The following is a 22,997-nucleotide window of genomic DNA, read 5'->3' on the forward strand; positions in this document are numbered from 1 at the left end:
TCATGGTGTATGATGCTTTTAATGTGTTGCTGGATTCTGTTTGCTAGTATTTTGTTGAGGATCTTTGCATCTACATTCATCAGTGATATTGGTCTGTAATTTTTTTTTTTTTGTAGTATCTGTGTCTGGTTTTGGTATCAGGGTGATGGTGGCCTCATAGAATGAGTTTGGGAGTGTTCCTTCCTCTGCAATTTTTTGGAAGAGTTTGAGAAGGATGGGTGTTAGCTCTTCTCTACGTGTTTGATAGAATTCACCTGTGAAGCCACCTGGTCCTGGACTTCTGTTTGTTGGAAGATTTTTAATCACAGTTTCAATTTCATTACTTGTGATTGATCTGTTCATATTTTCTATTTCTTCCTGGTTCAGTCTTGGAAGGTTATACCTTTCTAAGAATTTGTCCATTTCTTCCAGGTTGTCCATTTTATTGGCATAGAGCTGCTTGTTGTAGTCTCTTAGGATGCTTTGTATTTCTGCAGTGTCTGTTGTAACTTCTCCTTTTTCATTTCTAATTTTATTGATTTGAGTCCTCTCCCTCTTTTTCTTGATGAGTCTGGCTAATGGTTTATCAATTTTGTTTATCTTCTCAAAGAACCAGCTTTTAGTTTTATTGATCTTTGCTATTGTTTTCTTTGTTTCTATTTCATTTATTTCTGTTCTGATCTTTATGATTTCTTTCCTTCTGCTAACTTTGGGTTTTGTTTGTTCTTCTTTCTCTAGTTCCTTTAGGTGTAAGGTTAGATAGTTTATTTGAGATTTTTCTTGTTTCTTGAGGTAGGCTTGTATAGCTATAAACTTCCCTTCTAGAACTGCTTTTGCTGCATCCCATAGGTTTTGGATCGTCGTGTTTTCATTGTCATTTGTCTCTAGGTATTTTTTGATTTCCTCTTTGATTTCTTCAGTGATCTCTTGGTTATTTAGTAACGTATTGTTTAGCCTCCATGTGTTTGTGTTTTTTATGCTTTTTTCCTGTAATTCATTTCTAATCTCATAGCGTTGTGGTCAGAAAAGATGCTTGATAGGATTTCAATTTTCTTAAATTTACTGAGGCTTGATTTGTGACCCAAGATGTGATCTATCCTAGAGAATGTTCCGTGCGCACTTGAGAAGAAAGTGTAATCTGCTGTTTTTGGATGGAATGTCCTATAAATATTAATTAAATCTATCTGGTCTATTGTGTCATTTAAAGCTTCTGTTTCCTTATTTATTTTCATTTTGTATGGCCTGTCCATTGGTGTAAGTGAGGTGTTAAAGTCCCACACTATTATCGTGTTACCATCGATTTCCTCTTTTATAGCTGTTAGCAGTTGCCTTATGTATTGAGGTGCTCCTATGTTGGGTGCATAAATATTTACAATTGTTATATCTTCTTCTTGGATTGATCCCTTGATCATTATGTAGTGTCCTTCCTTGCCTCTTGTAACATTCTTTATTTTAAAGTCTATTTTATCTGATATGAGTATTGCTACTCCAGCTTTCTTTTGATTTCCATTTGCATGGAATATCTTTTCCCATCCCCTCACTTTCAGTCTGTATGTGTCCCTAGGTCTGAAGTGGGTCTCTTGTAGACAGCATATATATGGGTCTTGTTTTTGTATCCATTCAGCAAGCCTGTGTCTTTTGGTTGGAGCATTTAATCCATTCATGTTTAAGGTAATTATCGATATGTATGTTCCTGTGACCATTTTCTTAATTGTTTTGGGTTTGTTTTCGTAGGTCCTTTTCTTCTCTTGTGTTTCCCACTTAGAGAAGTTCCTTTAGCATTTGTTGTAGAGCTGGTTTGGTGGTGCTGAATTCTCTTAGCTTTTGCTTGTCTGTAAAGCTTTTGATTTCTCCATCGAATCTAAATGAGATCCTTGCCGGGTAGAGTAATCTTGGTTGTAGGTTCTTCCCTTTCATCACTTTAAGTATATCCTGCCACTCCCTTCTGACTTGTAGAGTTTCTGCTGAGAAATCAGCTGTTAACCTTATGGGAGTTCCCTTGTATGTTATTTGTTGTTTTTCCCTTGCTACTTTCAATAATTTTTCTTTGTCTTTAATTTTTGTCAGTTTGATTACTATGTGTCTTGGCGTGTTTCTCCTTGGGTTTATCCTGTATGGGACTCGCTGTGCTTCCTGGACTTGGGTGGCTATTTCCTTTCCCATGTTGGGGAAGTTTTCGACTATAATCTCTTCAAGTATTTTCTCTGATCCTTTCTCTCTCTCTTCTCCTTCTGGGACCCCTATAATGCGAATGTTGTTGCGTTTAATGTTGTCCTTGAGGTCTCTTAGGCTTTCTTCATTTCTTTTCATTCTTTTTTCTTTAGTCTGTTCCGCAGCAGTGAATTCCACCATTCTGTCTTCCAGGTCACTTATCCGTTCTTCTGCCTCAGTTATTCTGCTATTGATTCCTTCTAGTGTAGTTTTCATTTCAGTTATTGTATTGTATGTATTGTTCATCTCTGTTTGTTTGTTCTTTAGTTCTTCTAGGTCTTTGTTAAACATTTCTTGCATCTTCTCGATCTTTGCCTCTATTCTTTTTCTGAGGTCCTGGATCATCTTCACTATCATTATTCTGAATTCTTTTTCTGGAAGGTTGCCTATCTCCACTTCATTTAGTTGTTTTTCTGGGGTTTTATCTTGTTCCATCATCTGGTACATAGCCCTCTGCCTTTTCATCTTGTCTGTCTTTCTGTGAATGTGGTTTTTGTTCCACAGGCTGCAGGATTGTAGTTCTTCTTGCTTCTGCTGTCTGCCCTCTGGTGGATGAGGCTATCTAAGAGGCTTGTGTAAGTTTCCTGATGGGAGGGACTGGTGGTGGGTAGAGCTGACTGTTGCACTGGTGGGCAGAGCTCAGTAAAACTTTAATCTGCTTGACTGCTGATGGGTGGGGCTGGGTTCCCTCCCTGTTGGTTGTTTGGCCTGAGGCGACCCAGCACTGGCACCTACAGGCTCTTTGGTGGGGCTAATGGTGGAGGGCTCACGCCAAGGAGTACTTCCCAGAACTTCTGTTGCCAGTGTCCTTGTCCCCATGGTGAGCCACAGCCACCCCCTGCCTCTGCAGGAGACCCTCCAACCCTAGCAGGTAGGTATGGTTCAGTCTCCTATGGGGTCACTGCTCCTTCCCCCTGGGTCCTGATGTGCACACTACTTTGTGTGTGCCCTCCAAGAGTGGAGTCTCTGTTTCCCCCAGTCCTGCAATCAAATCCCACTAGGCTTCAAAGTCTGATTCTCTATGAATTCCTCCTCCCGTTGCCGGACCCGCAGGTTTGGAAGCCTGACGTGGGGCTCAGAACCTTCACTCCAGTGGGTGGACTTCTGTGGTATAAGTGTTCTCTAGTCTGTGAGTCACCCACCCAGCAGTTATGGGATTTGATTTTACTGTGATTGCGCCCCTCCTACCGTCTCATTGTGGCTTCTCCTTTGTCTTTGGATGTGGGGTATCTTTTTTGGTGAGTTCCAGTGTCTTCCTGTCGATGATTGTCTAGCAACTAGTTGTGATTCTGGTGTTCTCACAAGAGGGAGTGAGAGCACGTCCTTGTACTCCGCCATCTTGTGTCCTCCATCCACATTTGTTTTTAACACTACCAGGCGCTTGGCTCAAAAGTGTCACCCTGTGGTTAATTGTGGAACACCAGCCTGTCTGAGCAGCGCCTTCTTGGATTTCCAAGATCTGGCTACAGAGCTTCAACTTGAGCTGTAGTTTCCTCTCTTAGGATTTCTTCTGCACTCCTAGTTTACAAGGGTTTCACTTCACCAAATAGCTGTTGATTGAAATAAGACCAACTGGCAGGAAGATTTGAAACCATATTCAAAAAAGGCCGATTAGATCGAAAGCTAGGGATTATCCAGCCTTTGTTTTGAGACAGTTATCTAAAGGGATACTTAAACCTCCAGTTCTCTAAAGGGATCTTTTGAATCTTGTCTTGTGGACAGTGCTATTTATGATTTGTATGGCGACCAAAGCCATCTGCTGGTTAGTGTCAGCTTTTGCCCAGCTGTGCCCCGTTGAGTGAGAGGCACATCTGCACTTCACCCTAGTGGGGGTCAGATTGTGGGGACCTGCCAAGTCCCGATGTTGTCAGCATCAGCACTGCATTTCTGGAGTCTCCTGACTCCTCCTCTGCCCTCCCACCTGGTTCCATCTGCAGCCTCCAAACTTGCTCTCCTGGAGGTTGTCAGTTCTCTAAAAGGAAACACCTTGAAAACCCCCTCTGACTGAGGCCACTTTGATGAGGTTACTAACAACCTTTCTGCTTATTGCTTCCTTGCATCCTCTCCCCCTGCTTATTTTGTCCTTTACTGTCCATTCCTGCAGAGCTCTTGGTGAACTCTTTCTTTCCATGAGTTATAGATTTTAGGGTCTGCTGGAGTCCCAACTGCCTGGGTTCAAATCCCAGCTTCTACCACTTACTTGCTCTTGTGACAGCTTTGAGACAATTGAGGAATTTGAATATGGATTGGGTATTAGTAGGTAATGTCAGAGAATTACTGGTCATTTTGTTAGATGTGCTAATGGCATGGCAGTTACATTTTTCTAAAATACCTTTACCCATTAGGGAAGAAATGTTGGTATTGGGATTTGCCTTAAAATACTCCAGTTTAGAAAAAAATGGTGGTGGTGGGGGGAAGCAGGTGAAACCACATTGGAAGCGTGGTAATAATTGTTTAAGCAAGGTGACAGATACATTATATGTTATATGGCTAATCCTACTGTGCTCTCTACCTTTGGATAAGTTTAGAAATTCCCAAAATAAAACATTGTAAAATAAAAATGGTCTCATTAATTATTTGGGTAGAGGGTAACATGCACAAGAGTTAGTTGGTTATAAATAAAGGTTATTTGGGAGAAACAGGAGGGAATTTGCACTGGACAGCCGGTGGTTTATGGGAGTACACAGGTGTGGCAGAGGGTGTGGAAACCCAGATTCAGAATGGAATATGTATTTAGTGGTACAAAGCCATTGCTTCTTAAAATGAATTCTGCCCTGCAGACCCTGGACATAACCCATATGCTCCTGGCCAGCCTCCCACACTGGCTTAGTCAATATTGCCAATTAGTCAGCTCCAGCACAAGTCAGTTGAGTAAACATGGAGGCTTGCCAGAGATGGACTCTAGTCCAATTATTCTGGTAGCATTGATGTACTTGAGTTCATGTATTGAATGGGAAAATGATATCCAGTTGGTAAATGTGGAACAACTCAAACAAATCAGCAAAGTAAAAACAATATTCCTGGTTTCACGTGCATATTTTGGATCATTCAGTTTCTTCTTTCATCTGTCCTGACTGAAGCACAAATTTATTTAGAGTTTATAGTTCTAAGTGTGACTCAACAGAGTCACCTTCTTTCAAATGCTAATAATTATCATGGACTTAAATAGCAAAGATTTTAAAAAAGTCATTTCTATGGGTGATTCAGAGTAGATGTTATTCAGAATTCCTTACCCTGTAATTTTAATGTTCTGAAGTAAGAGATGTATATCAAAGCTTGTTTTGTTAGATTTCTTCAGCTTCTTGTTTTCAGATGAACCAAGAGGAATAGTCTATTTCTTCCTGCAGGAAGATTCACCTGTAAGGCATTGAGTCTGGATTTGGTGTTAGTGGGATTGACTGTGGAGGGGAGGAAGAAGAGATGGAGCAACCTTCTCCTATATTGTTGGGATGGAGATTAGGGGACCTGGGAGGGTGGATGCCTTTATCTGATTCTTTTTAATTAGTTCTTACTATTTTACTTGGAGGAATGAAACTACAGAGATTTCAGTGGAATACAGAAGAGCAGATTTTGATGAGCTAGCAAAGTGTGTGAGTGTGTCTGTGAGTGTGTGTGTGTGTGTGTGTGTTTGTGTGTGTGTGTGTGTGTAGGAATGGGCCTTGTAGTTGGCTTATGAGCTCATACTGGAGAGTAGAAATACAATGCCCACGAAGTTAAACTATAGAATCAATACGTGATAGATAATAATAGGTAGCATTTATTGAGCTAGTACTATATGCCAGACACAGCCAAGCACCTTCCACGCAAGATCTTATTTTTAACCTTACGAAAACCACATGAGGTAGATTTCATCAGTACCAGCGTTTTACAATGAGGAAACTGGTACAAACAGATCAAGTAACTTGTTTAAGATCTCAGTTAGCAAATGGCAGAAGTGGGATTTGAACTAAAGGAGTTTAGTTTTAGAGCCTGTGACCAATGCAGTATACCGAGAAAGACCAGAACCAAGACATCAAGAAATAATTAAAAAAAAAACTTTAATGGAACTATTCGAACACACATTAAAATAAAGAGAATTATATAGTAATATCCACTCCCCAGCTTTAACGATGATCTATATTTTTCCAAATCTGTCTTTCTCCCCTACTTGATTTTTAAGTATTTTAGGGTAAATTCCAAATGTCCTGCCATTTCACAGAAAGTTAATTTTAATCTGACTGAAAATATTAATGTGAACAGAAAAACATACATCACTGTCAAAAGTGGGAGAGTGATCCACCGTGGTAGCGTAGGAAGAACCCATGTGGCCACCAACAGTAGTGCCCGCCTACCACTAGCCATAAGGCACATGCCCCATCCAAGGGCTACAAATGTTCACTTTGCTTGGCATATACATCCCTGTTTTGCAGAAGGATGCATCAGACTCTCAGTGCTAAGTTCATTAAACCATCTCCCTTTCCTCCAAAACCATGTCCAAAAATAAATTCAAAAATTTGATTTTCTGGGCAGCTTTGCTAAAGGGAGCTAATGGGCTGCTCTGGCCCATAGGAATTTTCAGCCAGCTTGGGAGTTTAATTAATTAATTAATTAATTAATTAATTTAATTAATTTTATTTTTGGCTGCGTTGGGTCTTCGTTGCTGCACGCGGGCTTTCTCTAGTTGCGGCAAGCAGGGGCTACTCTTCGTTGCGGTGTGCGGGCTTCTCATTGCGGTGGCTTCTCTTGTTGCGGAGCATGGGCTCTAGGCGTGCAGGCTTCAGTAGTTGCAGCACACGGGCTCAGTAGTTGTGGCTCGCAGGCCCTAGAGTGCACAGGTTTCAGTAGTTGTGGCGCACGGGCTTAGTTGCTCCATGGCATGTGGGATCTTCCTGGACCACGGATTGAACCCATGTCCCCTGCATTGGCAGGCAGATTCCCAACCACTATACCACCAGGGAAGTCCCGTGCTTGAGAGTTTTATGTAAGTCTAGACAACATCCTTCAATTTCTGGTGAGTTTGTGAACATAATTCAGCATCCTTGAATTCTGAGAACTCTGGACAGCTGGATAACAAGTTTGAGTTTCTACACCTGCAAACAGGTTTGAGTTACTAGACCTGGAGCGCCAGCCTACTGGCAGTGAGAATTGTTTATTACACTTCCTGCCTGGTTTTAATCATTTGCCTTGGCTGCCCTAACTTAGCAGCCTCAGTCCTTCTTTATATCACCTTCCATGATGCTATACAAATTCAAATTTTCAAAATTCAAGTATGTTTGAGAAAATATCCAGACTATATCAAGATCAAGTAGAATTAAATTAATACACTATAACTGGGAAAACATCAAGATATGACACATTTAAATCCTGCCTGGAAAGATCAAGTGGAAACTTTGCTGTTGATTTGTATATATTTTTGGATTGTCTAAGTTTTTTGGAGTCAATTTCTAAAAGACATCTTTGGTTTACAAGCATAACACACTTCAAATGTAGTTTATTTCAACTTAAAGCACATGTTTTATATCATATTTACATGAAACTTTAGCTTGTTAGTTTTAGTGCAGAAATACAAATTCTTGTATGGAATTCAAAATGCCATGTCTCAAATTTAAAATTTTTAGTCTGGAGTAACTGTACTGAAGAGAAAAAAAGAAAATTGCATTCTTGAAAATTCAGGTAAACATTAAAATTTTAAATTGCATTATGTAATAGGTTTTAAATATGTTTTGAAATTCAGAAAGTATTTTATACAGAATCTTCAAATTTGGAATGCTTTAGAAAAACAATGAAATTTATAAATGGTTCTTTTATCAGAGAGGATGGGGGAGAGGATAATTGATTTGACTCTCACTTGCCTAGAGCATGGACTTTTGCTGTTAGGCATATTTTATTTATTTTTATTTTTAAATTAATTAATTAATATATTTGTGTATTTATGTCTGCGTTGGGTCTTCGCTGCTGTGCATGGGCTTCTCTAGTGGTGAGCGGGGGCTACTCTTCGTTGCGGTGTGTGGGCTTCTCATTGCAGTGGCTTCTCTTGTTGGGAGCATGGGCTCTAGGTGCGCGGGCTTCAGTAGTTGTGGCCCACGGGCCCCAGAGCGCAGGCTTAGTTGCTCCACGGCATGTAGGGTCTTCCCAGACCAGGGCTCAAATCCGTGTCCCCTGCATTGGCAGGCGGATTCTTAACCACTGCGCCACCAGTGAAGTCCCTGTTAGGCGTATTTTAAATCGACACTTGAAGGTCCTGGTATCTAACTGTTTCATGGCTTTTGGACTACTCCTTTTACTTCAAAGTTAAATTTCCCTTACGGAATTTCAGACTATGCTGGGTAATAGTGGTGGAGTGGTCGTAGGGGTAAAGGGTGTTATTTGTTTAAATATAGCTTAATTCACATAACGTTTAGCTTTAAACAAATATATTTACACTGTTACTCTGTCTTTCTTGTCACCAAACACCAGACACATTAAAGCAAAGTATTCAGATGCAGTTCTTCATGTTTTTACCAGTAAAAGATGAATGTTTTTCATCAAGTATTTAAAAAAATTGTTTGTTTGGAGTGTGCCTTTCCAGATCATTTTGGAGATCCTGAAATATCTGAACATTATTTTTATTTCAAAAAATTTTTCAGACTGTATTAATCACAATACTCCAAACTCCTTTTGAAGGAAAATATCCTTTAGTTGTAAACAGAAATTACTTGCCCCGTTTAAATGAGTTGCTTATAGTTATACATAATTTTGTTATCTATTCAGTATCTACTTGACTAGGATGCTTGATTTTATTTTATTTTATTTTTTTATTTTAAATTTATTTATTTATTTATGGCTGTGTTGGGTTTTCGTTTCTCTGCGAGTGCTTTCTCTAGTTGCGGCAAGCAGGGGCCACTCTTCATCGCGGTGCACGGGCCTCTCACTATCGCGGCCTCTCTTGTTGCCGAGCACAGGCTCCAGACGCGCAGGCTCAGTAGTTGTGGCTCATGGGCCCTGTTGCTCCGCGGCATGTGGGATCTTCCCGGGCCAGGGCTCGAACCCATGTCCCCTGCATTGGCAGGCGGACTCTCAACCACTGCACCACCAGGGAAGCCCCAGGATGCTTGATTTTAAATACAGAGTTTTACCTGACTTGCCTTGTGTAATCTAAATTTACTCTGAGGACAGAGTTACAATGTTTTGATAATATCCAGTTACTCAAAAGCGGGAGGCTCCTACAGTAGAGGGTTAATTTTTTTTCTTTTTCTTTTCTTTTTTTTTTTTGGGGCTGCTGTGTGGCTTGTGGGATCTTAGTTCCCCAACCAGAGATTGAACCCAGGCCCTGGGCAGTGAAAGCACGGAGTCCTAACCACTGGACTGCCAGGGAATTTCCAGTAGAGGGTTAATTTTAATATAACAGACTGCCTCCAAAGAAGAGGATTTTTTTAAAAACTCATTTTAAAAAACTGATGTGAAATTGACGTAACATGAAATTAACCACTTTTAAATGAACGATTCAGTGGCGTTTAGCATATCACAGTGCTCTGCAACCACCACCTCTATCCAGTTCCAAAATATTCCCAAAGGGAAACTCTATATTTATTAATCAGTTTGCTCCCCATTTCTCCTCCCTGCAGCCCTGGCAACAACCAGGTGGAGTTCTATCCCTATGGATTTACCTACTCGGGATATGTCATGTAAATGGAATCATACAACATGTGACCTTTTGTGTCTGGCCTTTTTCACCTACCATAAGTTTTTGAGGTTCATCCAAATTGCAGCATGTATTTTTAATCAATTTAATATAGGTGGGATTGCCTCCACTGTTGGACAGAATTCTCTGAGCCTTGATTTCTAGAATGTTCCCTCCTAAGAGCAGAAGGATTTTGTGATAATGCCTGGAGGACTTAATATATTTTACCACAGTAAAATAAAGGAAGGAAAAAAATAAAGATCAGCCTATCTTATTTTGAAGTAATCTGATAAAAGAATTCCTGGCATTTCCAGAGGAAGGAAATTCTGAGCTCGTGGAACAACCACAGGGATGGATTTAGGTCTAGGGGCTGCTGGGCAGCAGATGCTATGACGTGCCACGCAGAGCCTCCCTCAGGAGGAAAGGAGTTACTGGGCTGGCTACTAGAAGTGCTGCCAGCAGACAGCCCTCAGCTGTCAGCCCCCTGCTGGACAACCTCAGCTGAAGAGAGCTGCCCTAGCCAAGGTCATGTTCCCTTCCCAGGTGGCCCTCATCCAGAGGTTGATTATCATGGGAGTAGAAAGGCTCAGCCCTGTCTTACCAACCCAAACAGCTCAGCCATGAAGTTCCCCTAGGGCTGGCTGAGCCCTTCTCCCTTTTCTTCCCTTCCCTTCCACAGGTGTTGATTCCATGAGTGCTTCCCACTAGGCCTCCTGTAAGCCACGAGTGCTCCCTAGTAGGCTTCCTGCAAGCCATAAGTGCTCACCTGTAGACCTCCTATACCTGGGTGCTCCCCACTAGACCTCCTGTAAGCTGTGAGTACTCCCCACTAGACCTCCTGTAAGCTGTGAGTACTCCCCACTAGACCTCCTGTAAGCCACAAATAATTCCTGCTAACCTTCTGTAAGCTCACTCCATCTCAGAGTCTGCTTCCCTGGAAACCCAGTGCATGATTCCAGATTTCTTGCATGGTTACATGAGGTGTTGCAATGGAGGAATGAAGGCCTGCACCTCCTCTAAACTGAGAAGTTTTGCTTTTTTCCTACTGGAGACTTGCTATTGTACCAGAGGTCTTCTCTCCAAGTTAAAAAAATTTTTTCCTCTCAAGGTCTTTAAAGCAACCTCTCTTCTGGGTATCGGGGGTGGGGAGCAATGAAGGATTTTGCCTTTATTTTCAAGTCTTACTTTCCCCTGGAAATCATTCTCCCATCTGGCCAAGATGTGCATGTTCAAGGGTTCTTTCATCTTGTCAAGGACATCAGTGATGCCAGGAATCATGAAGGGGATATACTCAAATTTTGGGTTAAATTGTTATACCGGTTCTTCATGTTTATAATGCATTTTCTAGAGGCAGGAAACCATCAATGTTTAATATGAACCGGGCAAGGATGGGTCTCCCTTGGCCTGAGGAGTCCTTATGATCAAAGTAGCCTGTGGACAAAAAACAGGACACATCATCTTCTTACGGGGTGTACAGGAAAGATGTAAGAGATAAGGAGGGTGGCTCCATGTAAAATCCCTACCTGAAGTGACAAAGGCCTTTTTAGATTGGAAACAGCTCAGGCAGAGCTAATGCAGGGTTTAGCAAGGGAAGGGAGAGTGGAGTTTACAGACTTAGGTAGCAAACTTTACAGTCAAATGAAAGGACCCTCTTGGCATATACTTAAAAGAGCCAGAGCTTTGGCCAAGTAGAGCATTAAGCATCTATCGCTTTGTTGAGGGTTTGACTCTTTCCCAGTCTAAGCACTGGCATGTGGTGCTATTGCATGATGGAGGGGCGGAGGACCACCTTCCTTCAGGTACAACTCACTGCCTGTGCTCTTCTGGTACTGGCCTCTCTCCTTCCTGCTCCATCTTCTCTGTTCCAGCTTGTCCCCATTCCCTGCTCCTCACACTCATACTTGGCCTCCATCATTACGCAGAACAATGTAGTTCTCTTTTTTCCCCCTCTTCTACCCCCTTTATCAGAGGGAATCTTTACACAGTCCAAATGGCCTATCAACGCCTTTCACTAAACTAAGTTCTTTCCCTGGGAAATTGCACGCCCACCTTCGAATTTATGTCATCCAGCTGTTTCCATGATAGATTTATTTAAGTCGATAAAAAGCAAAATAAAATAATGAAGTGTAAAACCAAAAACGCTTCCATTTTAATCATTTATTTAAATTATTCCTTTTAGATAAGTCAGGAAATACAGGTAATAGCCTCTGCTCTTTTCCATGGTTTTCAAGCTAATAAATCAAGTAGCAATGCTTAATAAGATCAAATGAAAGAGTTAGACAGTAATTGTGCAGTTTGGCCCATGCTAGTCAAGAGGAGGGAGGGCTTACTGCTCAATTTAGCAGCGCCCTGACAGGTTTAGAGTTTAGCCTCGAGCCAGTTTAAACCTCCAATCTGAGTATTGCAGTGGCCCTTTACGATCTCAGTCTGCACAGGCTTTGTCGCTGCAGCAACTTTCCCTGTGTTGAGTGAAAGGAAGCTTTCTAACCTATGTCAGATCCTTAGTCCCATCTCCAAAGAAACTGCAGTTCGTTTACAACGGAAGCCCATGAGATGGCAGCATGGAGAATTACAGGAGGGTTTATAGGGGAAGATTTACCTGGTCCTTTTACATTTGTAGAACTTGCATGGAAAATTTCCAGGGTTTTGGCCTGTTTCTGCATCCCTGTGAGTGTTACGGAGAAAGAAATAATATAAATGAGTGGGAAACTAAAAACCCATTGGCATAATTCTTGTTGTCTATTAACATTCATATTGGTAGGATCTAGGTGTAAGTTGGGACAAACCTTTAGGGGCCTTTCATAGCAAATATGAATGGTGGTAATGTTTTCTCCATTATTATAGTTTTTGATGCATGTCTCTTATTTTAAAACTTTGTGTCACCTTGTGTAGAGCAGATGCTTAATAAATGTTTATGAAGGTGAGTTAAATTGAATTAGGAATAAATGTGGCATGATTAATGGGTCTGGGTTTATGTTTAATTTAGTTAGGTAGAATGTAGAGAGACTTTGGAGAATGTAGAATTCTTGGGATTGTAGGGGGAGGTGGTTTTCCAGAGGTGGGAAAAGGTCCGATTCCAGATCACATCTGAAGATGTGAGAACTGAGGCTGCTCTGGGCATCTGAAAAGTGTTGATGTAGCAGGATAGTTAGCTATGACAGTAGAGTTAGATAAACGTATAGTTAGATGTGGGAATATTGTCAGAGGGAGCAGTATAATTAGCTATGGAGTATAGTTAGGCATGGCAGGATAGTTAGCTACGGGGGTATAGTTAGTAAAGGTATGACAGGATAGTTAGTTATGGGAGTATAGCTAACTCCCATAGGAGTTAGGCGTGGCAGTATCGTTAGGTATGGCAGCCTAGTTAGGCATGGCAGTATTGTTAAACATGGGAAAGTCGGGAGTGAAGTAAGGAAGGGTACGTTGCAGGAATCAAAATGATGGGTGCATTGCAGCACAGATGGACATTTCAGTTTCATAATTTTCCAGTTTTTACTCTTGGTAGTGCTCTGAAGATGACTACTGCTTATTTTTCATCTTTGATTCCAGAAGAGGTTGAGCACAGTGCTATGTTTATAAAGTTGACACCCAATAAGTGTTTGCTAAGTTGAATAATTTTAGGTGGTCACAATTGGCTGTGTAACGTGATGGGTTAGAAGCTGACTAAAGTACATATGTTTTATTAACAACAATGATCATAGCTAGCATTTACAGGGTGCTTGCTTCCCATTTTTCATGAAACTGTACAAAGTGCTTTATGTGGTTATCTCACCTAATCCTGACTGCAGCCACAGGGGGGCAGTGTGATAGCAGAGCCCCTGCTCTCAACAGCCTTGCCACTGGTTCTCAAACATGGTATGTGTATTGGTTTGCTGGGGCTGCCATAACAAATACCACACTGGTGGCTTAAACAACAGAAATAAATTTTCTCATAGTTCTGGAAGCTAGAAGTCCGAGATCAAGGTGTCAGCAGGGTTGATTTTATTCTGAGGTTGGCTCGTAGATGGCTGTCTTCTCCCTTTGTCTTCATATGGTCTTCAGTCTGTGTCTTGTGTCCTAATCTCCTATTCTTATAAGGAGACCAATCATGTTGGATAAATGCCCTCATTTAACCTTAATTACCTCTTTATAGGCCCTATCTTCAAGCCACATTCTGAGGTACTAGAGGTTAGGACTTCAACAAAGGAATTTTGGAGCAGACATAATTCAGTCTATTAACAGTGTGCTTCAGAATTCCCAAGCCTTGGGAGCAGAGCCAGGACTAGGGTGAGGGAAGTGAGGGGCTAGGGTGGAACTCTTAAGGACCTGCTAACTCTCAGTGTTGCACAGGTGCAGGGTCTGACCCCAGAGTGAGCACCCCCTTGACTGCTGCACCCCAAGCACCTCATTAGCTGCACCTTAGTCCCAGCCCTGCTTGGCAGCGTGATCAAATGCCAGATTCTGGGGCCCCAACCCCAGAGCTTACAATTCAGATGATCTCAAGTAGGGTCTAGGAGTCTGGAGTTTCAGTAAGCACCCCTAGGGATTCTAATGCAGGAGTTTAAGATCACCCTTTGAGAAACTCTGCCTGTGCCACAGCCTCATGTGAGAGTTCCTCTACAGCCAGTAAAATAATTTCTGTTTTTCTCTTTGGTTTTGGGAGTAGAATTGCTGAACTCATCACTTACCCATCTGCATTTTCAGGGACTGCAGTGGGATACTGAAGTCCCTCTGGCAGACAGCTCCTGTGCTCTGAGTTTCTGTGCATTGGACCTGACGGAACCATGAATTGGCTCTTCTTTGTGCAGCCCTTTCTGTCCATTCCATATGGCACACATGACCATGCTTGGACCAGTGCATCAGCAGCTGCCACTGCTGAGTGTAGTTGGCATGTGTTGTTTTTCCTTGCCAGCATCCATTCCCTTTTTTGGTTGTTCCATCTGATTTTCCTTAGGAAACTCTCCCACTCTTAGTACAATTGGCTTGCTTTTTCTGTCTCCCCCATTCCTCTTCACTTGAGCACTGCAGGAGTGTACATGAGACTCAGTAGGTGTATTTCTCCCTTTGAAAATTCAGGCCAATTAAAGTTGGGCCCAGGCCTGCTGATCAACTGGGAAGGAGCTGTTCTCTTTCTGCTGAGATTATCAGCAGAAAAGATGGTGAAATCCAGGGCTACCAGGGGCCTGTGAGTGTCACCAACTCAGACCCAGAGAAGAAAAGAGAGTGTCTTAGTCTGTTTGGGCTACTGTAACAGACATTCTATAGACTGGGTGGCTTTTAAACAACAAAAATTTATTTCTCACAGTTTAGAGGCTGGGAAGGCCAAGATCAAGGCACCAGTAGATTCAGTGTCTGGTGAGGGCCTGCTTCCTGGTTCATACACAGCTATCTTCTCACTGTGTCCTCACATGGCAGAAGGGGTGAGGGAGCTCTCTGGGGCCTCTATTATAAGGGCACTAATCATATTCATGAGGGCTCCATCCTCATGACCTAATCATCTCCCAAAGGCCTCACCTTCAAATTCCATCACATTGGGGATTAGGTTTCAACGTATGAATCTGGGAGAGACACAAACATTCCATCTCTAGCAGAGACCAACCCTTATTGAGTGCCTGGATCCATTTATGTTTAAAGCTAGCATCACTTCCTGAATTTTCCAGATACTTGAGCCAGTAAATTTCCTTTTATACTTAAACTAGTCTGAGTGATGTTTTTGTCATTCACAATTAGTTGCTGATTAATACCCGGAGGATTATCACAGAGGTCACAAAGATCTAGACAAAAAAGTATTATACAGAGTTGACACACAGTAGGGTTAGATTCCCTTCATGTTGGGACTATAAGAATCCAGTTTTGGGCCTCCCTGGTGGCGCAGTGGTTGAGAATCTGCCTGCCAATGCAGGGGACACGGGTTCGAGCCCTGGTCTGGGAAGATCCCACATGCCACGGAGCAACTGGGCCCGTGAGCCACAGTTACTGAGCCTGCGCGTCTGGAGCCTGTGCTCCACAACAAGAGAGGCCGCGATGGAGAGAGGCCCGCGCACCGCGATGAAGAGTGGTCCCCACTTGCCGCAACTAGAGAAAGCCCTCGCACAGAAACGAAAACTCAACACAGTCATAAATAAATAAATAAATAAATAAATAAAAGAACGTGAATTTCTTTAAAAAAAAAAAAAAAAGAATCCAGTTTTCAGGGACTTCCCTGGTGGTCCAGTGGTAAAGAATCTGCCTTACAATGTAGGGGATGTGGGTTCCATCCCTGGTCAGGGAACTGGGATCCCACATGCTGCAATGGGTAACTAAGCCTGCTAGCCACAACTACTGAGCTCTCGCGCCTCAACTAGAGAGCCCACATGCTGCAAACTACAGAGCCCACGCACCCTGGAGCCTGCACGCCACAACTACGGAGCCATGTGCTCTGAAGCCTGCGTGCCACAACTAGAGAGAAGCCCACGCGCCGCAGCGAAAGATCCTGAAAGCTCCTGCATGCCTCAACGAAAATCCCACGTGCTGCAACTAAGGCCTGATGCAGACAAACGTAAATAAAATAAATAAGTAAATAATAAATAAATCCTAAAAAAAAAAAGAATCCAGTTTTCTTGAAGAACCTCTCCATATGCTTTATACCTGTTCTAGCTTACTTTATGTGTTTTTATTCTCTACAAGGGCATCGTTTTAAAACGTTAGACATTCCTGAGTATGAAGTTATTTAGAAAATTTTGAGGACAGCCAAGATATTTGTTGCTTAAAACTAAAGAAGGAACAAGGACTGATCATTAAGGTTTTCTCAGAGTATACATTTGGGAGGAGGGAAGGAAGTGAAATTAACCAGCAAACTATACCAAATAAAAATAGTTTGAAAATTTAGAAAGTATTTTGCATTATGGGAAACCACAGAGTGATAAAACTGAAGGATTCTCAGATGGCAGATAATATCTGTTTCTCTTCAGAGAGAAGCCAAGCAGAGAAATAGAAATAAAAATCTCACCTGATTAAATCAAACTGGATTGTTGTGCTTGGCTTGAGAGAAAACTCTTCTTTCATAATTCTCTCTCCCTCTCTCTCTCTCTTTCCCTCTCCCTCTCTCTCTCCCTCTCACTCTCTCTCTCTCTCTCTCCCTCTCTCTCTCTCCCTCTCTCTCTCTCTCCCTCTCTCTCTCTCTCCCTCTCTCTCCCTCCTCCCCACCCCCTCTCGTCACAAGTACCCTTTTCTTGCCTTGTAAACCCCCGCAGTGGGACTGTATGGGTTTAGTTCTGAAAGCAACAGAATCTGATTCTCGTTTACTCAAGCAAAAAAAGAAAAAAAAAAAGAAAAAAAAATATATTGATCAACAAGTCACGGAGTAACCCACAGAATGACGGGAGAACTAAATAGCTAGAAAAACTAGATTTTGGAAAATACAGGAACAGGAAAGCTCCAGGTATAGAAACGTCCATTGCTGTTGGACCTCCTCTTCAAAATGCTGTCCCCAAAATAATTCATATCTCAACTCAAGCCATTTTCCATCTTTGGGTCCTTGCCCTTAAGTTGCAAATTTCAGGAAGAGTATCTGGACTGGTGCATCTTGGTCACCTGCCCATCCCTTGTTGGGGGTCAGGGGCTGAGGGATGGAGGGAGTGCCTTCATTGTCTGCCCAACTCGTGGAATTGGAGGGGGGGTGTTCCTCAAAGGAAAACAGAGCTATTACCAAAAGGAGGGCTGAGGCATACTACAGAGGCAGAAATAAGAGACCGACGGGGACTCTTGGCGGGCTTTTACATTGGTGACATCCAGTCCTGTCTCTGGACCTTTCTGGAGTCCCCTAGGAGGCATGTGGGCTGTCCATCCTGGGCCCCTTGGGGAGAGTGATAATGCTGGCCTTGGCTTGGGGTGATGGCTTGTTTCAGAAGATGTCCTTTTTCTCTAAGGAAGACAATGGTTTTTAACTCTCTACTGGATTTGGGCAGCTCATTAAGAGACTCTTCAGAAATTGGCATAATGCAAACTCTGCGTTCACTAGCTCTTTTTCTGTTTTCATACACACATTTATTCAACACATTTATTAAGTGTCTACCATGTGCCTGCACTGTTCTAAAAGTTGTGATACAGTGTATCTTTCTATTTATTAAGTCTCTGTGACAGGTCTGTACTATTTTAGATGCTGGAATATTGCAAAGAACAAAGTCCCCATCTTCATGAATGGAACCTACATTCTGGTTCACCATTTTACCCTAGTACTGGGCTCTGTAAATACTTGTTGAATGAATAATTGAATGACACCAGCTTGTGCTATGTTGCTGCAAGCATAGCTTTTCTGTGGAATGCACTAATGATGTGATGTTGGAACTTAAGAATTTTGATTTTCTAGTTTTTCCCGTCCTGCGTATGCCTTTTCCTCCAACGCTCAGAAGTCATCAGTAAGTTCTCAAAGAAAGAGGACTTCAAACTGTACTACTTGTTTTCAAAGCAAACTCTAGAGTTTTCCCTGCCACGGAGAAATCTGAAACTATAGGCTGGCAGTTCTGCCTCGTAAACAAACAGCTAATGGGTCTGTGAGTCACCAGGTGCCTCAGGGGACTGCCCACTCCCCTGACATCAGGTGCCCAAGGGTTCTTGGTAAATGTCAGATGTTGCTGTCAGTGGTGGGTGGTGTTGGCATCAACTCAGGCTGCAGGAGCAATCTAGCATCACTCTAAAAAAAGGAAAGCTGGCTGCTCTCTTGCTAATGAAGTCTGAAACAGGAAATGGGGGTGCCAAAATATGCTCTCAGATATCTGCAAGCTAAAGCTGCTGGGTTTGGTAGCATTGTCGTTCCTTAAGTTTCCAAAAAACAGAGAAATCATGAAGGTATTTAACTTCTGGGAAGATGAATACTTTGAAAACACATATAATAATCCTTAGAAAACTAATAAATAGAATACTCACATCAGTTAAAAAGAATGAGGTAGTATTATGTGTACTAATAAGGCTAAATCTCCAAGACATATTATTAAGTGGAAAAAGCCTGCAGGTAGATGAAGGCGTACCTTGTATTTTAAAACCAAACTCACTACCAAAAATGACAACACAGGGATTCCCCTGGCGGTCCAGTGGTTAAGACTCCGCGCTTCCACTGCAGGGGGCGCTGGTTCAATCCCTGGTCAGGGAACTAAGATCCTGCATGCCGTGCGGCGCAGCCAGAAAAAAATGACAACACACACAATGAAGCTATGTATACATCACGGGGCACATATGTGTATGCGTGTCCAGAAAAAGGTTTGTAGCATACTGAAAAAGGTTTGTAGCATACGTTTGTAGCATACGGTTACCCTGAGGAGGCTAGAAAGGAGACAGGACTGTGGATTGTGATCAGAGGGAAACTTAATTGTAATATTTCAGTTTTTTAGAGGAACGTTTCATTTATAAGTTTTAACACAACATTAATTTTGAAAGAAAATATTAATAAGCTGTTAGAGCAGGCAAACACTACATGTGATCCTTAGTAAAGAAGAGCATTAACCTCCTGAGCAAGTTCGTTATATAGACATGGTTCTATGGCTTTCCAGAACTATCCTGTCTGAAACCGACCACATGAAAGATGCCCACACATGGCAGAGGTACAAACATGAAAAGAAATACTGTCATATGTAAACCAAGTAGTACTGGAACTGACATTTGCTCAACAGGCCTATACTATTTGGATTTAGTCAACTGTGTTGAATTCTGCTATTTCTATAGTACTTGATGGCTTTCAAATGATCTCATTTGAGTCTTACAACTTTCTAGTCGGTAGGGCTCGACTCATCATCTCCATTTCACAAATTAGAAAACTGAGGTTCAGAAAAATTAAGTGACTTGTCTAAGATCAAGGTTAGTAAAGGGGCAGAGTACCTGTATTTTCCAGGAGCTGAATGCCTTCTCTAATTTCTCCCTTCTCAACAAATCCAGCTCCAATAGTTAACAGAAGCTGTCAGACCCTAGCTTTCATCTTCTTGCTGGCAGCCCCCTTGGCCCACTTTCTACTTGAACCTAGGTAGGTGAACTCAAATCCAAAATCCAATTTCAGAACATAGTACATAGTACTCCATCCTGGCACAGTTGTAAGTGATAAATGACACGGTGCTGGGCTTGATACCACAGCCCTGTGCTGCCTGGTGACAGCTGGTACTCTGTCATGTCCTCTCAACTTTTCATGATGGGTCCATATCCTGTCTCCCCAGCTAAGTCAGAGCCCTCGGGGACCTTCTCTTATCCTTCCTTAACTCTCAGTAGCCAGCCTCTCAATGAATATGCACTTGATAAGTTCCTTCAGCCTCATAATGTAGCCAGAACAGGATAAACTTACGTGTTGTAACACACTTTCAAATGAACACACTGCCCGTGAGAATTGACACTTCTTGCTCTTCCTCCTCACGCCTCCAACCTGCCTGTCCCACATCCTTTATCACAATCAGTGACAGCTCGACTTTCACAGCTTGTAAGCCCCAAACCTTGGACTCCCTCCTCTCTTTCTTTTATACTTTACTTCCAATCTGTTATAAGTCTCGTTGGCTCTGTCTTCAAATTCCATTCAGAGTCCAGCCATTTCTGCCCACCTCTAACTGCTTCCTCCCTGGTCCAAATCATGGTCATCTGGGTCATTAGAATGGCCTCCATTTGCCTCTCCCTAAAACAGCCCTTGACACCCAATTGCTTCTCAAGACAGCAACCAATGGATCCTAGGGCCATCTAGGTCGACCACTTCTCTCCTTCTACTCGAAAACCTCCAAAGGTTTGCTCAGCTCACATGGAATAAAATCCAGAGTCCTTGCCATGTCCCCAAAGGTCCCACATTCTATCATCTCCTATTACTCTTCCTCCTGGCCCATTCCTCTCTAGGGCCCCTGGAATCCCTGCTCTTTCTCAGGCACCCTACTGTTTATTCTCTCTTCTCTGGGGTTTTGCACACGGCTTTCACTCTTCCTGAAATGCTCTTCCCTTTGGAATCAGGGCTAGCTTGCTCATCATCTTTAAGTCTTTGCTTAAGTGTCACCATATAGGGAGGTCTTCCCTGATCACCCCATTTAAAACTGCAGCCACCACCCCTCTCCCCAGCACACGTGCATACACACACACACACACACACACACACACACACACACAACTTCCTGGCACTTCTTATCCCCTTCCCTGCCTTATTTTTCTCCATAGTACCACTTTCTAACGCACTCAATAATGTATTGTTTGGTTTGTAGAACTTCCCTACTAGGATGTTTGCTCCAAGAAAGTAGGGATTTTTGTTTCTTTTGTTCATTGCTGTATTCCCAGAGCCTAGAACATGCCTGGCACATGACAGATGTTCAGTAAATATTTGTTGAATAAATCAGATTGACAAAGATGAAAATTCCATAGTATTGGTGGGGATTTAGGGAAACATCCTTTCATATGTTGCCGGTCAGAGTGTAAACTGGAATTACCTCTTTGGAGGGCAATTTGGCAAGATCCATCAAAATTTGAAAAGGCATCTTACCTATGACCCAGAACGTCAGCTGCCAAATATTTATTCAAGGGATACACATGTCCAAACACATAGTGCAAGGATATTCACTGCAGCATTATTTTAATATCAAAAGGCTGGAATGAACTTAAATGTCCATTCATAAGGATCTGGTTAAAATAACATAAGGGCATCAACTACATAAATGCAACTACATAAATGCAAAGAACGATAGAGGAAGTTATACATGTAGTGGGTGGAACAGTCTCCGTGGTAAATGGAGTGAAACAAGCCAGGGACAGAAATGTGTGGAGTATGCCACTGTTGGGGTAAAAAGGGAGAGGACTATGGGTGCCTATACTTACAAGTGTGCAGAAGCGTAAGTAAATATACACACACACGCACACATAAATAGCTCTGGAAAGTCGCAAAATACTGATGATGGAGGTTGCCTTTTTTGAGGGAATTATTCAAGGACTAGGAGACTTGAAAACGATTAAAAAAAAATTCGTTGTGAATACAGTACTTTAACAAACTCACTTCTGTAATGCGTCAACCCTTATTCTTTCGCTAACTTTTACTCTTTGTGGGACTGACATGTTAAAAATATGCCCGAAACCTCCGCTTTGAAGGCAAGGGTGGGGCTGGGAAGGAGGACCTTTTATTTCCTCGGGGAGTGACGCCAATAAAACGTATGAATAGATCCAGCCCAACCTCGTGCTCTGTGACTCGAGGGCTTGCCCCTCCTTCCCCCAGCCCCGTCCCCCACGGTGCCCTCGGATTTTGCCGTCTGGCGGCTGGAGTCCCTGCTTCCTCCTTAGAGGGCAGCAGCGAAGCGTCTCGGGAACGCATGCGCCCCAATTTGCGCCCGGGGAATTAAAGCGAGAGAAGAAAAGCCCCAACAAAACCCGCGCCCTAAACAAAACCCAAGTGGAGGAAAGCGCGCGGCCCTGCAGCCCCGGCGCCGTGAAGGCGCCTCCCGCCTTGCCCGCGTCCCCGGCCGCAGCGTGATGCGCACGGACCGGCCCGCGACGCCCCGGCCGCCACTGTCCCCGCACCTGGACGCCGGTCCGGTGGCCGCGCCGCCGCCGCGCTCGCTCGCCGCCGCCGCCGCCGCGGCTTCCTCGGAGTTGTCCGGCGCCGGCGGGGCACCTCGCTCTCCATGGGGCTGAGGGCCTGGCTGAGGACCGTGTGCTGCTGCTGCTGCCCGTGCAGGTGCCTGGAGGAGCCCGCCGTGCCCGAGAAGGAGCCCCTGGTCAGGTGGGTGCGCGCCCCGGCCGCGATCTGGGGCTCCCTGGCCGCTGCCGGGCGCCGCGGAGTGCGGATACTCTCGTGCTCGTCAGAGCTGGGGACGTGCTCTTGCTTTAAGGTCACACTGAGGCGCAGACTAAGCCCTTGGGTTCCTTACAGGAGAGCCTGCTCCTTGGGTTTGTTCCTCGGGTAAAATGTTTGCCTGAAAGCACAGATCCTCGGAGGCATCTGGGACCCAAGTGGAAGCCTGTGGAGAACGGCAAGAATTCGGGTGCAGTGCCCCCCGCAGAGAAGTATGGGAGAGAAGTTTGCATAGGGGTCCGATTAAATACAACTGTGACTGCCTATTTCTGTTTCAGTGAAATGGGCAACTGTGAATTTCTGTTTCACCCAGGAAAAAAGTTGGATACGTTGTCATTCAGTTTTATTACTGAAAGAAGACAATCGCAGTGACTGAGTGCGAGGAAATATTTTTCACATTAAAAAAAAGTACATATTTTTCTC

General features: G+C 43.2%; 1 protein-coding gene across 2 annotated transcripts in view; it reads left to right on the plus strand.

Annotated features, from left to right (window-relative positions):
• Positions 1–22,997, plus strand: part of MREG (melanoregulin) — a 104,882-nt gene that overhangs the window by 17,217 nt on the left and 64,668 nt on the right. Inside the window, exon 1 of one of the 2 annotated variants that reach the window (XM_068544513.1) lies at positions 22,366–22,502. The exons of the other annotated variant lie outside the window; for it this stretch is intronic. Coding sequence (XP_068400614.1) covers positions 22,405–22,502 — 98 coding nt within the window. The 5' untranslated portion in view covers positions 22,366–22,404. Of the gene's footprint in view, positions 1–22,365; positions 22,503–22,997 lie in introns of those variants that run through there. 2 annotated transcript variants of the gene reach the window in all.

This window comes from Eschrichtius robustus, chromosome 5 (assembly GCF_028021215.1).
Source record: "Eschrichtius robustus isolate mEscRob2 chromosome 5, mEscRob2.pri, whole genome shotgun sequence".
Taxonomy (NCBI): domain Eukaryota; kingdom Metazoa; phylum Chordata; class Mammalia; order Artiodactyla; family Eschrichtiidae; genus Eschrichtius; species Eschrichtius robustus.